The sequence below is a fragment of the Sceloporus undulatus genome, chromosome 2 (assembly GCF_019175285.1).
Source record: "Sceloporus undulatus isolate JIND9_A2432 ecotype Alabama chromosome 2, SceUnd_v1.1, whole genome shotgun sequence".
NCBI lineage: Eukaryota > Metazoa > Chordata > Lepidosauria > Squamata > Phrynosomatidae > Sceloporus > Sceloporus undulatus.
In genome coordinates, this window is record NC_056523.1 from 36,371,340 (window position 1) to 36,389,831 (window position 18,492).

Here is an 18,492-nt window from a genome sequence, read left to right on the forward strand (position 1 = left end):
CCAGCTTTTCAACATCTTTCTTGAATTCTGGTCACTAGAACTAGACACAATATTCCAGGTGAGTCTGACCAAAGCAGAATAGAGTGACATTATTACTTTCCTCAATCTAGATCTAGATCTTGATAATGTATAGGGTTACTCTGTTCTTCATTTGCCAGGAAGACAGGGTACTTAGCAGGGTGGAGTAGGACAGGGGAGTCAGACTGCCTCATCTTCCTAGATCTCTAGAAGATCCAGGCTTAGGAGGATGAAGCAGTCCATGGACCTTACCGCACAGGCTACCTGGAACGAAATGAGAACGGAACAGAAGGGGCCAGGAAGGGAACGGAACGAGTGGGGGACACATTTTACTGCGCACAGACATCCCTCACTCGTTCCATCCCCTTCCTTTCCATTCCCAATCCATCCCAGAGAATGCAATTTTTGAGAGCTGTTCTGAACAGTTCTCAAAAATTGCTTCCTCTGGGACAGATTGGGAATGGAAGGGAAGGGGATGGAACAAGTGAGGGACTTCTGTGTGCAGTAAAATGCATCCCCCACTTGTTCCTGGCCCCTTCCCTTCCATTCTCATTCCGTTACGAGGAGCCCCTGTGTGGTAAGGTCCCATCTGTCCTGTCCCACCCTGCCATGCTAAAGTACTCCATCCCTCTGGCAAATGAAGAATAGAAAAGAAGAACTATCTGATATTTAATATATCGACACTTTCTCTCCCCAGAGAACAGGAACAGTCACAGTGGTAAACTAAAACAGTTACTGGCCCTCCACATGCTTAATCTTGATACAGAAGCACTCAGGCTGCTGTATAGACACTGACTGGGTTCTTTCATAGCACAACAATGTCAATTCTATGGCATGTGAGGCCCACCTATAAATTCCTCATCTACAAACATTATTCTGGATATGCCAATGTCCTTGAGTATTTCTGTATACTTATAAATTTTGTCAACCACTTTGGCTAGCCTGCTGGTAGTAAATCAGTCTAAAAACTCAAGCAAACAAATACTGGATACATCCTTTTCTCACTATCCTTGTACAGAATGTGCAGATAAGCATTGTGGAATCAGTATGAATTTGTAAAAGAGACGTTATCCTGCTGTATTCTATTTTTGTTCATCCAGAGTAATCTGATAAACACTTCTGAACCTTTTGGCAAACTGTATCGGTAGGAAAAGCAAAGATGTCTTATGATCACACAAGGCAATTTTTTCAGGCATTGAACTCTGTAAATATATCCCCATGGTTTTCATGGTTCTTCAGTCTTCCCCCTTTTCAATCTCAGTTGGCTTTCCTGCCTGGGCATCTTGCCAAGTGGGCCAGATTGCCCCTCATTGTTGCTTCTGTTCTTAAGGCACCTGAATCAACTGCTGTTATTCTTGGCTTTAGGAAATTTTCTGTCCACTGGACAAGCTAAAATGCTGTGCAGTAATATGATGAAGACTGCAACACTCTAGGTTGTGTGTGTGTCAAAACAGTGCCACGGTTTGTAGCAGAATTTGGGAACTGGAGGTAGGAACCAGTAGTACAAACATGCTGCCTCCTCAAATTGACAATGCGACCTCTGCACTTTGTCAGAAATTCCTATAGACTTACCAAATAAATGAATGTGCTTTTATCACACACAGTGACCGTCATATGGAAAATGGAAACAGTACATCATTTGGTATCAGGCTGCTTCCCTTTTCAACCACAAATGAATACCATGACTAAAATTCTAAATCAAGTTAAGATGTACGTTTAGTAGCCCCACCTTCTGTTCTTTATTAAAGTAAGTGTGATCTTTTCAAATATCTAATTTATTTAACAATAAATCAAGTTTAAACAATGACTTTCTTTAACTGAAGTCTACCACTACCACAGATGTTTATTTAAGTCTCTATTACCTTTCATATAAATGAATGATAATACAGTGAGTGGTTCCCACTAATTTTACAGTTAATTACAAATATTAATTACAAATAATATCTGCTCATAAAAAATCCTCTTCCCAATGGTTTTAGGTAACTGTGTGTCTATAGTATGACAAAACAATGCAATTCTAACTCATATGTCTTTCTGCTAATAGAATCCTATTCTGCCAAATCATCCCAGAGATCTGCAAACAGAGCTGTTGCATGGGCTAAAGTTTACCATTAGAAGAGCCAAAAAGGGAATGAAGGAAGGGTGGTGTAAGAGAGAAGCCACATTATGCCAGATCCATGCCTCCTCCAGCTGAGAGGTACAAACACAATGCTGGCACAAAGTTAAGCCATGGTGAGGGAAATCCTAACTAATTTCTAACATTCTGTGCTGAGAAAGAGTTGGATTAGACACACCTTTGGCTGGCCTAATGTTGGATCATTGGTCCTTGGGTATCTTGGGAGTACTCCATAAGGTCAAAGCATGACATTAACAGTTGGGATCTATGAGTCAATTCTCACAACTGTTGGGTTCTTAGCAGGAAAAAATATGTACACGTTTCTCGAAAAAAGGCTATATGGTGACTCCTAATGTGAATGTGAGTTGTGAATGTGTGAACCGAGTTCATCATATGTGCTGAAAAGGCATTCTGCTAAAAGCAACAACAATAATAACAACAACAAAACAACTCCACAACTATTAGGTATTATTCTGTGTTGGAAATGTAACAGCAGCAGCAGCAGCAGCCACAATAGTAGCTGATCTCTTTCAGGTAATGTGCAATAAGATGACAATAATTTATTTCAATGCCTAGTATCAATACATACGTGACTACCCTGTCATAGACCAACCTAGCAGAAGTCAAATGGTCATGAATATGGCTTTAATGAACTTTATAAGAAGGGCCATGTATGTTCTGTTAGTGATAACCATGGGGGTTGCTGCTCATTCAAAGAAGGATGTAGCTGATCTTTGCTTCTTTATTAGCTGATTTGAATGATATACATGTTGGCAAATCTGTCTGCAGCTTCCTGGTGCACACCCAAAATATTTTAAGTTATATCTAAAAATGTAATATATGAACTGTAAATATTTCCTTCTAAATTATCATTTTTAGCCTTTTCACTTGCAAATTGATTTTTCTATTAATGTTGGGCCACTTAACATTTTACACAGTGCCAAATACTTGAGCGTACGTGCTCAAGCCGCGGGGAGCGTGCGGGGTGGAAGGGGCAGCGCATCCCATTGTTTCCAATGGGGCTTGAGCATAGGCAGAATTCGCCTTACGCGGTGCGATCTGGAACAAATCCCCCGCATAAGGAGAGGGCCAACTGTACATAATAGCCACTGTGTGAAGAAATGTCATAATGCCATAGTCTATGCTGAAGTTGAGGCAACTGCAATAGTTGAATAGAAGTTACTAGAAATAAACCTTTTCCACAAACCTACTGTAAACCTAGTTATCCAACAGCTATCTCTCCTAGTTCCATCTTGCATATGCTACCCAAACTACCATCACGAGTTCCATAGTTCTGGAATCGTAGATCCTACAATTGTTCAAAACAATTGAACTATTTATTGTTTCACTGAATTCCGTAGTCTAGTGTGGCTGCAGAATTTGAATATTTTAAAAATACATGGAGTTTCCATTACTATATTTCAAAACTTTCCTGTGATGCACAGCAAAAAATATCCCTATACTGTACATATTATTCTGGTCAAATTTGCCTTGTTCAAATGTGAAATATGTGGAAAGCATGTCAAAAGCAGACAGTATCTTAAGATCTGTAAGCCCATCCTCCGAGATTATGCCAAGTATCACCTGTAGTTTACAAATATCTGGTTTGCACATGGGGATGAATTATTTTTTCCAGAATGCAACACAAGCAACCAAAAATGAATATGCATGCACACTAAATCTGCAGTGCCCTGACCGCTCCTTACTGAAAACAATCCCCCATTAGGTATGTAAAATCATTCTGAAGCATCAAGTACCTTCATTAAACATTATCAAGTGTATACAACTTGTTGTATTTAAAGTCTCCTCACTATAGCTAAGAACAATCTTGAATCTTGACAGCTCTGATGTAATCATACATGTAAAAGACCCCTGACTACACAATTGTTGAAATGCCTCATGCCTTCAACCAATCTGTTGCTTTTACAAGTTTAATCTTGGTATTAAGGGGCTGATTGTGGAATCATGTTGATACAACATCTTCAACTCAGCTGCACATCATATAAACCACTATAGGTGGTGTCAAGCTCCCATGATTCCTAGTAATACTGCATACCTTTAACTCTATAATCTATAATACTACAAAATGCAGCTCTCTCTTTTTCCCCCAAAGCACAAGTGGACTATCAGCAAGGGTCCAACTGTGTTATTCCTAATTACCTTTTTTTCACTCTTGATCCTGTGGCTCTCATAATTAGTTACCTGGGGCTGCAATCCAATTTGAAGTGATGACAAGAAAGTGATCCATGAAAAAGTAATAAGTTAAATCCAATTTCAGCCTTCCTCTAATTAAATGCACATGGAACTAATGACTCAAACCCTACCATTTCAGTGATAATGGTAATTAGCGAGGTGGGAGTCACTCTCTTTTTCAACACTGTAGGTGTAAACCACAAGGTAAAATGGCAGGAGCACTCTTAATTACATATGTCATTTTGTCAGCAATTTACACATTTCTGACCAGTCAAGTATGTTTCATTTGTTTTCCTCCCTGATAATGTTTGTAACAAAACCTGAGACATGTACTGGCACATTGTATAAGCTTGCAGCCCCTACATACATACTTTTCTAGAAATTTTCACTTTACAATAATGATGCTACCTGCCTCTTTACAAAACGTACTTCTTAAAGATGAGTCATAAGATTCTTCCAATCAATTTAGTAGTACAAGTATAATGCCACATATATGCCGGGGACACTTGAAGGGGTGCAGACCCTTGAAGCACTTGACAATACAAGTTCCTTTTTTTATTTTTTACAGCTTGCTGAAAATATGATGATCTCAGGCATAGTGGACTCCTTAACCTGACAGACACAGAATGTGTGTGAGGCTAAGAATGATCTCTGCTGGGACAATACTATACCTGTGTAGCCATGTGAATCTCCAATCTGAGCAACTTAAATTGAAGGAAGCAAACCCAGAACATTGATTCACGCAGGAAATCAACCAGGATACTCCTCTGAGGCCTGCTAATATTACTGTATCACATCATCTGGTGTGATTTGGTTCAGCCATGCCCAGTGCAATGACATGGCAGAATTATCAACTCCCAGGGAGGAAAAAGGTGATTAAGAAAAATTCTTGGAACATGGCTTATACAGAGACTTTGGGTGGCCACAGAGACATTTTATTATGACACATAATTTTGAAGTACTACTAAAATGCAGCAGTCTTGAGAAAAGAGTAGTACTACTGCTTCTCTTCCTCCTCATCCTTGACCTAGCCAAAAAGTGTTATCCAGATGCAGAGGCCTAGCCTTCTTCATTCCTTTTTTTTTTTCCATTAAAAGTTTTATATAGAATACAGGTCACTCCTTTAACATTGCAACCACCTATTTTGGGACGGTGGGAGATGCTATTGCTACTGTTCAGAAAATTCCATCTTTAGCATCAAAAGTTTTGCATCATGTGCTACTTCCCCATGTCTGAAGGGTGGCAGGAGGCTAGGTTTCTTGTTGCTTCCAATGCAATGAAGTGAGGTTGCTGTTTCAGTATGTGCATCAATTAGTATTTACGTGTTAGTCTAAGACTAGGAAACTTGACTTTAAATCTTCATTGGCACTGTTTCACTGGGCTACCTGGGCTGGACACTACCTTTCAATCTAATTTACGTTGCAAGTTTATTGTGATGATAAAAAGCGGAAGGACAACCATGTAGCCTCGGGCACATTGGAAAAATAGAAAAATATAAATGTACCAAATACACCCCTATATCTAATGTATTGTTCTCTTTATTTGTAGAAAAGAACCAATCATGTAAACTTGAAGAACTTAAAACAGAATCTTTTCTACTTCTTTTCCCACAGCGCTATTTATAATACCTGCTCTGGTCAGATTATTGAGAACAATGAGTATAATAATAATAATAATAATAATAATAATAATAAAATTTTATTTATATACCGCCCTTCTAAAAAATCAGTTTTGTCAAAAACTGAAACATAGAGTCAAACTATAAAATGTTAATGAGCCTGTATATATTGTTGAGATAAAGTAACAGAATTAAAAGTGATGCTATAAGCTTCAGTTTTGTACCTATGTTAAAGTAATGTTTAAGTAACTAGTTTAAGTCATCCTTATTTAAATGGTGAATATGTGGCTCGTTGCTTACATGTGAGCAATGCAAGACACAGGCTGCTTCACATGTAATATCATGGTGTGACACATTTGTGTACAATATAGAATGAACTCAAACTAAGTCTCAGGCTCCAAAGACTCCTAATCCTCTTCTCTTCACATGTGCCCTGAAGAAGGACTCTACTAGTGTTATATTTTTTACTGGTTAAATTTCGAGGGATCCTGGCCTGTCCACTACATATGAACCAAAGATGATTGTTTTGATTAGTTAAACAAGTCATGTGTTTTTTTAAGTTGGCATTACATATCCCACGGTAGGAGAGCTTGAGAATTCACTGGTTCCAGCGTATGCAGGTAGTGCTAATCCTGGTTTACAGTTATGTATATGTAAACCATTTTTGAAAATGATATGTTGGGAAACCAGAAGTCTACATACCCCAAGCTGTTGAAAGACAAGAACTACAAGAACTAGAAAGAATGGCAGAGGTAAAAAGAAGATGCCACCAGCAAAAAAATAAAATAAGAAAATAGGGATCATAGGACACTAGGGAGTTTATCACACGGGAGAAATTTCTCTTAATTTCGAATGAAAAGAAAGTGGGGCCACAACACATTCATGTGAACTTGTTAGTTCCGCGAATTTACGTGAATTCGAATTGTGTTCAAACTGACTTGCCATTGCCCGAAAATAGCTTGCCATTGCCTGAAATTGCATGTGATCACCTCTCACGTAATAACGTGAAACCCCATGATTGCGCTCGGACTGACTTGCCATTGCCCGAAATTGCGTGTGCTAGTCTATCATGCAATAATGTCAAACCCCATGATTGCGTTTGGATTGCCATTGGATTATACTTCCAATTTCCGTTGTTTGATAAACTCCTAGGAGACTGCACACCCATCTCCTATGAAGAGAGACTGTGGGAAGGAGGAAAGCAACATAGTATTATCCATTTTCAAATGAGCAGCTTCAGGAAGCTTGCTTCTACCTTGCTGCTAGAAAGAACAGTACAGATCAGAGTTGCCCATTTGCTCTAGGACTGCATAAGCCTGGGGGAAAGGATCATCTGAGAAGTTCCATTACTCACAGGAACAAGAGCCATCAAACACTATTCAAACAAATGATCCCCCCATCAAGGGAAGATTTTCAGGACAAGTTCAAAGCGCTGGTGTTCAACTTCAAAGTCCTAAACAATTTGAGCCCAATATATTTGCAGGGCTGCGTATAGCTCTATGAGTTCTCTTGCCTCAAGATAATTTTCAGAGGATCTACTCAGTGGCCTACTATCAAGATTAGAAATTCTGGATGACAGAAGAAGAGCAGTGGGCACATGATAGTAAATATGATGTACATATGTTCCACCCCACCACCCCCATGCAGCTCCCTGACACCGATCAGAGCACCCACTCCTCACTAGTCACTGGTTATTTCTAATTTCCCCAACTGGTTATTTCCAGTTTTTAAAAAGTCTATATAGGATCTAAAATGGTCTAAGGGCCTGAAACTGCATTCATTCTCGGAGTATGACACACCATTGTAAGGTTAAGCTGGACTGAACTGGACCTTCCAGCTTACTTCATTTTGTTCTTGAAGAACTAATTTCCCTCTTCTGTTTTACCATTGTACTCTCTGCTCCTCATGTATTTTGCCTTTTTAGTTCATAAGGCTAATGGCACATGTCTGAAGTGAAATGCAAGAGGAAGATACAAGAGAAGAAGGAAGGAAGGAAGGAAGGAAGGAAGGAAGGAAGGAAGGACAGACAGACGGAATATACTTATTGGCCATTTTTGTTAATATCATTACAAAGGCCTAATGATCAGGGTCCAGGATATTTTAAAATCTGCTTTCTATGACATGTGTGTTCCTCCTCTTAGAAGGAGGCCAGTTTGACATCTTTCTGCCTTCAGGCAGGCAGGCAGGCAAGCAGACAGACATGTGGGCAGGACTTTTTTCAGATACTGCTATTAATCCCTGGAATTCTATTCTATAAGAGATTTGCCTTGTCCCCTCACTCACAGGACTTCTGTAATTTTATGACAACTTTTCTATGGTAGTGTTTTGCCTGCCGTGTCTCTCCTTCCAGAGTTATATGAAGTGCCATTGTTTTACTTTTTCTGTTTCATGGGCTTATTTTATGTGGTTGTGATTTTTGTTCTTTATAGCCTTCAAGTTTATATGTTGGGAGTCACAGTAGATATTACCATTTAATAAAAAGTGAATTATAAATAGTTTTAAATTTTTCAAAACACACACTTTTCATCTCTTGTTAATGCTATGTTTATATTGCAAAGTCTTAGGAATCAAGAAACATCAGGCTGAGCTTTCAGATATTTTGAAAAAGTTTTCAACTCAGGATACAGTTTTACTAACACAGTTTACTGTCACCAAATCATAGTTTGATTTTCTCTATTAAATGCATATATTTTGATCCCCCCCCCCAATTTATACAATTATGTCGACTACGTTGGTATCAAAAACAGGAAAAAGTAGTACCATAACTCAGTAATTAAAAGTCCATATTGTGATCAATGTAAAGTTTATTACTAGATATTCATATCCTGTCCAGGTGAAGATAAAAATCTCCAGAGTTATATCATGCTATGAAATCAGAAGGTGACATAAATGGCAAATATTTCCACAAAGACTTTGAATCTTTATTCTCTACCTATGTTGTTTTTGAGTTTTGATATTTTTATGGTCCAATTTCTTGCCATTATACCCAGCTCTTTAAACTTTCAAATTTCTTTTGTTTGTACAACTGCGTTGTGAAGGCAAAGCTCTCTGCCAAATAAAAGACAAAATCGTATACTAGCTATGCTTAAAAACGCGAGTCACAGCATTTGTATCTGGAGATTTATTTTTTTAAAACCTGGAGGTAGACCCCATCTTGGATAAAATGCTTATATGTAAAACATATGAAATGTGCTGTAAGGTGTCTCCAACAATAGCTGTCAAGGTCAAGAGGAAAAGAAAGAAAGAAAACAAATTCAAGTGGAAAACGTTAAACTGGGTTGTATTCTTGCATCACAGTCTTTAAGCGTGTGATGTCACAAATTGACTAGCACTGACATATGGAATGTTTTGACTGCTTCACTGTTGAGTTCCTAAAAATGTGACAATGTATTAACTTTGATTCCTTAGTTCTTATTTGTTTGGTGCACATCCCAGACACTGTTACATTAGACAAAGTGAGACAGTGGGTGACCATAAATTTTGTGTGTGTATATACAGTATTCAGAAAGCCATTGTAGACTAGTGATTTGAGCATTGGACTATGACTCTAGAGAACAGGTTTCCTATTCCTGCTTGGCCATATAAACTCACAGAGGTGCTGTACTTTGTTTTAGTGATTTGTTCTAAAACTGTGTTTCAATTTTCTAAAATGAACAAAATAAATTCTCTTGATTTAATTCTGTTTTACTACTTGATCTTGTTTTGTGTTGTAAGCTGTCTTGAGTTATAATTTTGGGACAAAAGTGAAATATACATCCAATCAATAAATTCTGGAAAACATTAAAAAAAGGTATCCAATGGCAAGCACCTAAAATATATATATATAAAAAATCCTGGATACTTTTTTAAATATATCCTGCCAGTAAAATGTGTTAACCAGAATTTTATTAACCAATATTTACTAACCTGTTGACAATATTGTAAGATTTAAAAACAAAAAAATAAATTTGTTCTTTTGCTAAGTGCCAGAAGAATCTAGTTTGTCTAGTTTAGACCAAGAACAATGTGAAATCATAGCATCAATTTAGATTAAGGTAACTGACTGTTGACAAAATGACACAAACAGTGATATTCTATATCTCACCTTGTCAAGTAGAACAAGAAAGGATGTGTGTGTATTTGTGTATTTCCCTTCAACAATTTCTCCTCCATGCTCAAGCCCTTTTAAAATACACGTCTTTTTTGTGCCACTGGGCTCACAGTTTCTGTTATTTTCAGGAGTAGGTTTAAGGATGCAAAAGCTCAAGGAGCAAGGGTGGAAAAAGAATGGGCAGTCATTTGAATCAGTGAGTGACAGGTTAGACCAGCTCTCTGTATACATTAATAAATTAGAATTTTAATTGTGTCTCTGACTGCAGAAGTAGCTCCAATACTTTAATACGTACCAACAATTGGCTACGTTATGGAATTTGCAACGTGGCCCTCACTGTTGACCTCTGAAATACAATTCCCAGTCTGACTACGGAAACTGTTTGGTTTGATCCTTTCAACTTATTTGAATTCTGACAAATAAGCTCACAGCTGAAAGGTCAACACAGTCATATTTCATCCTCTGGAGCAATTCTTAAGACATCTGCACAACAAAGCACTTCTTCTAGTACCTGACACTAGGCCCTGCCAGCACAATATCTCATTAAAAATGTCCCCAGTAGAAGAGAGTCTATTAAAAGGCAAATGGATCAGTTATGGATTGACAAACTAAGATATTTTTGAACGCCGAACAGAACAGCATGGATTCAGCATTTAGTCCTTTCACAAAAATGTTTGTAAATACACATTTACCAAGAGATGACATTTGAAATAATATTCATTTCCTATAAAGAGAAACACTGAGTGCTACAAGGTTGAGCACCACCATGTAATGTACTGGTTCTTCTCATGATTCTTAACTGCCTCTATGGTCATAATTTAATCTGACAGTCTGCTTACCCATACAACTGGGATAACCAAAGTATAGAAAGTTAAAGGCCTTCATGAAGGCATAGAACGTTACTTTTAAAAAGTAGTCACTTACAGTTGTTATACCACCAAAACAAGTTGTAATCAATTACAATTACTTTTTTTTAAAAGTCCTAAATCCAATGGTTAGTCCCAACTACAACAGCCCCACTGATTGATAATTTGCTAAATCAACACTTATGTATGCTCCATTGATTCAACACAGCTTTTTTAGTTGGGACTAACTGGATTAAAGCCAATCTCTTTAGTTTTCCATTTCTTAAAGGAAAAATCGGAATGGTACAAACTGTTGGCCTTTGGTACAAAACACACTCTCTCTATCCAGCTCACTGCTGTCTCAGTTGCCATAGCACCCACAAGTCATCAGCATAAGGCATCATAGTGAGAGCCCACACTTAAAGCATGTGATATTTCACCTCTGTCATTTTTTAGCAACACCACCTCCTCATAATTATAAAGTAATTTTTAAAGTTACTATTACTTGTGGGAAGGAGAAGATACTCAGTTATACAGGGGAAGGAGTGAATCAATGGTAATGTAATATAGTTATATCTTTGTTATTTGAGGAAAATGAATTAATTATAGCTACTCAGGCATTCTCAAGCTGTAACAGTAATAACAATTTACACCTGATATGTACTGAATAGGGATTTGAAGAATATTTGTAAAATTTGTCATTGTTTATGAGATACACTATCTCAACACTACTGCTGTGGAGAAGCTGGCAATCTCTATGAGAGATCTCACCTCCAGCGTAAGAGTGAGATAAGGAGAAGATTTTCCCCATCCAGGTTTCCATAATGTGTGCAGAAAATCTCTGACCAAGACTGCCTTTTTTTCATAAAAATGTTCAAACCTTACCGCAAAGTTACACCACTGAAATTTCTATCATTCACAGTTGTTCATACAAGTTTGGCCTCGCTAACTCTAAATTAGGCTACCCACAAGTCCTTCATTTCAAAGGACTATCAATTCTTCAAGAACTCCTTTACTTCCAGTGGACATAAGATGTCTGATGAGTTCCTGTAATTTGAGAAACTGCCTTTTTACACAAAGGCAACTACATGGTTAACTGTCCATGTGACTCTGAAATTCTTTGTATTATTGGTGAAAATAAAAAAAACCATCCAGCACAGTTACTCTTCTACCACAGATTCTACCACATGGTTGAATCACAAAAACCAACAGGAACAATGAAGTGTTTTTAAATTTTTAAATCATTGTTCAAATTATCTGTTAGAGATATGAATCTTCACTGATTATAGTTTCCAATTCAAAAACTAATAGTTTCAAAAGTTTTCTTTTTGCTGTGCAAAATTATGAGTTTCTAACTGTTTTCAAATTATTTTTCACACTTTAGTTTTTTTGGCAGAAAAAAGATTTTTGCACATAAAAACTTAGTATGTGGGAGAAATACTGTCATTTTGAATGGAGTAGCATTTCTGTCAGTACATTATTTTTTGGAAAATAAATGTTTATATAACAAATGTTTGTTCCTTTGAGCTTTTTCTTGTTCTTTTGTTTTTTAGAGGATTTTTGTTGTTGTTAAAAAATGACAGTGTAAAAAAATCTTGTGACAGTTTACCATTTCTTCCATATGTCATTTCAATTATTTTATCCACCATTTCTCAACAAGGATTTAAAAAACCCTGCAATTATTCTTTAGATCCTTACTACTGTTTCCCTTGTCAACTGAGGCTATTAAGTCAAGGCAAGACACATCTTCTTACCTGAAGGGCTGGCTGTTTGTCATTCCTCTTGGGAGACTTTAGCCCACTGATTTGTTGTTGTTGCTGCTGTTGTTGTTGTTGCTGCTGTTGTTGTTGCTGCTGCTGTTGTTGTTGCTGCTGCTGCTGCTGTAACAGAAGCTGCCTCGCTACCTGAAGGGCCTAAGGAATAAAATAGAAACAAATGTCATATAGTACAAATTGTGTGATTATTCTATCTGTACATTCTCTCAGAGGTGGGGTCACCAAAGAAATTCAGAAAGACTTGGCTGGCAGTGGACCACAGCAGTGACACAGAAACAATCACACTAACAGATAGTAGAAAATCAATGCTCAGATGTTCACATGGTAATGATGACTTCTCGTTCAGCACAAAATGAATGGCCAAAGTGACCCTAGTTGACTGACTGTGCTAATAAATTGTTTTCAAGTATACCTCCAGAGTTTGACATTCTGGCCCTAACCCCCGGGGGGGGGGGGACCTGACTGGAGCTTTCATAGTAGCGACTGTCAGTTCCCCAGATTGTTTCATTTAATATACAATATACAATATTTTACAATATCATGTACAAAATCATAGTTACTATAGGAGGAACAAACAAAAGGAGATGTTTGTTGGGAGGAACACAACCTTAGCTTTTTTACAGTTTAATAAGTCATCAGTGGGTAACATCTCAAGCTCTTTAGAGGCTCTCTAAAAGGACACAAGATTAGATTCCTTAGAGACATATATACTTTTTGAGATAATCACTGTATTTATAGAATCATACAATCGTAGAGTTGGAAGAGAACACAAGGGCCATCCAGTCCAACCCCCTGCCATGCAGGAAATCTCAATCAAAGCATCCTGACAGATGGCCATCCAGCCTCTGCTTAAAGACCTCTAAAGAAGGAGACTCCACTACACTCCGAGGGAGTGTGTTCCACTGTCGAACAGCCCTTACTGTCAGGAGGTTCCTCCTAATGTTGAGGTGGAATCTCTTTTCCTGTAGCTTGCATCCATTCCTCCGGATCCTGTTCTCTGGAGCAGCAGATAACAAGCTATTCCTCCCTACTGAAGGCACAAATTACATGAGACTAGTAACATTAATTTGGTTCATACATTATTTCCTTTCTGGGATTCCCCCCAGGGGCAATCTGAAACCAATCTTGAGTTTATATCCTCACTTACTGCCCTGTCTCATCCTGTGTCTTCTCACTATGGGAAGAAGTAAACATCTGAACTGGGAAGTCCTATGGTTATTCATATATAGAATCTCCCTTAGCCCCCCAAATGAGAAGCCTTTTAATTCTTTACAAGGAAGCTGGATAATAAATGTGCATCTTTTGTCAGTGTCTCAGATTAGATATGATGGATACACTCTCCATGTCTCAAACCAAATGTTCATTTCATGTATCACTTTGTATGAAACTTTTTAAGTACAGTACTGGGGAAATTCCTAGAGAGGGTATAAAATAGGTATAGCCATTTCCTGATTGTTGTTCTTAGCATTTGGAAATTAGAGATATGATGCCTCTGAATATTACATGAAGATTAGAAGTTAATTGTTATTGATAGTTCTCTCCTCTTTTTAAGCGATCTAAGCAACTGGCCATTGTCATATCTTGTGACAATCAATGCTCCATGTTAGCTATGCATTATGTGGAAGAAAGGAGGAATAAAACTTTGTAGCACATGCAAAAACTAATAAAGAAGACGTAGTTTTCCAGTGCAAATCTGATGACAATAGACCCCACTCTTCAAACACGTAGATTGCATCTGGCAGTGTGGCACAGCAGAATGCAGCATCCCAAATATATTGAAACTCAAGGCCTAAAATCTGATGAGAAGTTAGATACTAGCATTAAAAGGAGATTCTTGTGAAATGTCAGCAATTGTAGGATTTCAGAAACAGTGAAGAGGAAAAGTAGTCAGCAGTGGCAGTGCCAGAGCTGGAAATACATTTGGAATTGTTGAGAGAGTAGCAGCCGGGTGACATAAATAGGAAACTGGGGAATGAACAAAGAGATGTATGAAGTGTTTCCCCACCCAGTTCACTTTGAGAAACCTGAAGCACTCACCAACATTTCAGATGCAAAGAAGAATGCCTGCCTGCAGGAACCAGAAGGAAATTAATGTCTGCAGGAGGACAGCTGGAAGCTTAGATGCCTCAAGGAGTTGCCTCTTGCTAGCTGCCTCATTGGAGGATTCACCATTGCTGGACTCAAGGGTTTCCTTGTCTCCTTGGAGACGTTCAGTACATGCGTAGGTGTTAACAGTGGGAAGAGTGAAGACTTCATTAATGTAAAACAAGAAAGAAATAGTCCTACTGCAAGATGCCTACATGGAAGGAGAGAGTGAGGCATCCACACTTCCTTCCGCATATGTTCACTGAAATATTTAGTAAAGGCAGGTTATACTGTTTAATTAACTGAGATGACACTGTTAGTTCTATAAGTCATCAGGATCTTTCACTGACCTAGAAAGGCCTAGTATCAGAATAGAAGAATACAATAAGGATAAAAAAAGTCATATAACTTATTTGGATTAGAAGATGCCTAGCAATGGCCCAGCGTATTATTCTTGTATTTCTCTTCTGACATATTGCCCGCAGAGATACCTTAAATATCTAAATATGGCCATTCTGCAACTTAGGAAGAAGATCCGTCTGGCTCATGAGCAACATTGTCACTGTCTGTGTCTCCATTTCAGTTCTGTACATGGAATTATAAATGAGACTACTGTGAAAGATTCAGTAGTTGAAAGTCTGCTAACACAGCTACAACATTTACTCCTTCATTTTGTCAATACTTGTACTACTGTACAAAAATGTACAGATACATTTTTCCTGATTCAAACTTAAGCCCACCAGGAGCAGCATTATCAGAACGTAGGTACTAACTTTAGTTGTATTGGAAGAGAAGGAACATTATTTCTTTTAAACCATAGTATTCTAATTGAATAAGACACTTGAATGGTAAAGAGACACCAATAGCAAGTTTGTGCTCTCCACATGTGGAGAACCACCATATATGAACATGAAGTTCTAAGTAGGAAAGCTCTCTAAAGGATCAAAGAGGCAACATGGCTTAGGAAACAAAAGAAATACAAATAAAAAAATACACAGACATGAAAACATAACAAATATTATTTCTACAATGCAATTAAATTATGTACAAAATTGAAAATCAAAACATATCAATTAAAAAGCAAAAGATTAAAAACACACTAATAAAGCTCTTTCCTTGCAAAACAATCAATTTATAAAAACATTTTCACTTGGTGACAGAAGGACAGCAAGGAAGAAGCTAGTCTAGCTCCCTTAGGAAGAGAATCCCAGAGCCTGGGAACAACTGATTAATTTGATTGACAATCACTGATTAAATTTGATCGAAGATTTAAATAACTAAAATCCAGAGAGTAGTTTTAGATATTTCCAATGGCATTTCTGGATGTTCTTCAAAAATGGAGAGGAGGTACAAGTAGTTATTAAACCAAATGTCCAAAGCCATTTTTAGGACCAGTCACACAAGTTAATATATCCTGGAATTAGACAATATGTTGTAATAGACAGAATAGGTAATCTATTACATGTATAAATTCTTATTTATAGACTATTATTCCCAGCACACTTAGCCAACAAGTAATGCCTCATTTCTCTACTTATACTGATTAGGAATCTGGGCCTGTAAAGTGAAGAATCCTTGAAGTTCATCTCTTTTGTATTTGTGAAGGTCTTATCACAAGACAAAATCTTCCAGTTAAACAGACATGTCTGAGTATTTTCAAAAAAGGCTGATGAGATACAGAATTAATATTTGCCTCCCAGAAGCTTCTGGGGATTGTTGCCACAAGAGATCTTTCCTTCCATTAAGAAAGAGATGCTATATATGAACCCTAAAGAAGAAAAAAGAAGTAGCAACATGTATAGAAAAAGCAAAATACGAGGGAAAGACATAGTAAAGGCATGGGAACAGCACCAGTTTTGAGAGCCAATGAAGTGATTTGAGCATTGTAATAGGACCCTTGGAGACCAGGCTTCAAGTCCCAGTTCTTCCACTGAAATCCACAGGGAGACTTTGATGGAATCACACTCTCTCAGCCTCAGAGGATGACATGAACAAATCTTGCCAAGAAAACTCTGTTATAGGGTCACTATAAGCTGGAAATTGAACTGAAGGGAAACTGCTAACAATAACAATAACAATATATTTACATTTGAACTACTGGGATTTAGATGGTCTACTGGGATTTAGATGGTCTTTCTGTTTGGATGCACTTGTAGCCATTCTAGTGATGGGACTCTCGCAGGAGATGTACAATGGCAGCAGAACAGTACTGTACTTTTCATATATTCAAAATATTCTCAGTGATTACTTTATATATCCTAGAATTAAGGGTGAGTGAACATAGATAAAATTAAGTCTGGAAGACACTGAAAACAACAGTGCAAGTTGACAGAAAGTAAGCAGAGCACAGAAGGAGGGTGTTATTTCTTTCCCTTGCTTATTTTTGTGTTGCAGAAAATACTAAGAAGACTGCAAGTAATGTTCAGCACAAAGAAGTCCCACTTGTCAAACCATGTTTGTTTGGTACTTCTGTGTAGCCCTTTTTTGTGCCTAAGTCTTGAACTACAAATAGCCTTCAAAAACTGCACAATTTTCAATGAGGAGAGAAATGATGAAATTATTAATGTTTGCCTGCAAGAACAGAATGTATGAAGATTTATAAAGATTTACATCGTTAATATAATATTAACATCTGGGCCCTCTTGTAAGCTTCTCAGGACACTTGGTTGTCCACTCTGATAACAAGGATGCTGATCTGATGGAGATTGGATATAATCTAGCAGGCCTCTCCCTTTGTTTGTTTTTTTAAGTTAGTGATAAAACAGTAAACTGACACAGTGACAAGGATGACATTGGGAATGAACCATGTAAATGCAAGACCTACCCCAAAGGATCAATCACACTAGAGACCAAAGTCCATGAGAGTTCTACTTGTCTTCTCAAGGTTTCCCTGGAACTCTGATACTGAAGCTTTGTAAGAGCACCAAGGAATCAACCAGCTCCTCTTTTCCATCTCAGAATAGCTTGGCAACTATGCTCCTGCCTCATTTTGCTTGGAGACTATACCCACTACCAACTCTGATGTACGCAAATGGGGACTAATCAAATCACACGCAAGATAATGGTTAGCTATTTAGTACAATAGGCATACACTCAACAGAACTGAACATTTATAACAAGTGCTGTATTTACTCCATGAGAATAGCACACCTATGTAGCTTTTGACACTTCATCTCATAGACTGTATCACAGATAGGAGGGTGCATGGAAGATCGTAATACATTTTAGGTGTCTGAAACAGCAACCTCACAAAGGAAGGTAAAGGTAAAGAAAAATATGAGGTTCTATTGTTATTTAGGTGTACATGAAGAGAGCTTATTGCCATTTCTGCACCAATGGAGGTGACTAATGCAGACATCAGCACTGCTGCTTATATGTCAGGAAAGTGGCTGGCACCACTAAAAATTGGTTACTGCACTTGCTAAAAGTATGTGTGCAACCCTGCATTCCTAAGTTGCCCACCTTTACGTTTCTCCTTCAAATCCACTTCCAGCATGCAAGATATTTAAAAGGCAGAACTTTCCTTTAAAAAAAAGACTCCATAATTATGTTGTGAACACAATACAGGTTCTTCCCAAGATAGCATGATCTTGACCCTAGATAACAGAATTGATGTGCAGCAGCTAGTCATTTAATATTATAGACAAGGTGATATAATAGATGCACTAGAAATGATGGGCAATTCCAAGCTCCAGAGACAAGGAAAGATTCACAAAGCAAGTCCATATATTAAATTTATACCTGCCCACTCA

At 37.7% G+C, this 18,492-nt stretch overlaps 1 protein-coding gene across 16 annotated transcripts in view; it reads right to left on the reverse strand.

Annotated features, from left to right (window-relative positions):
* The window catches only part of FOXP1 (forkhead box P1), a 705,387-nt gene that overhangs the window by 198,807 nt on the left and 488,088 nt on the right, over positions 1-18,492 (reverse strand). For 15 of the 16 annotated variants that reach the window (XM_042452066.1, XM_042452083.1, XM_042452065.1 and 12 more), the window contains one exon: positions 12,635-12,793. In XM_042452066.1, coding sequence (XP_042308000.1) covers positions 12,635-12,793 — 159 coding nt within the window. Of the gene's footprint in view, positions 1-12,634; positions 12,794-14,692; positions 15,016-18,492 lie in introns of those variants that run through there. The other variant, XM_042452079.1, reaches the window with a different exon arrangement.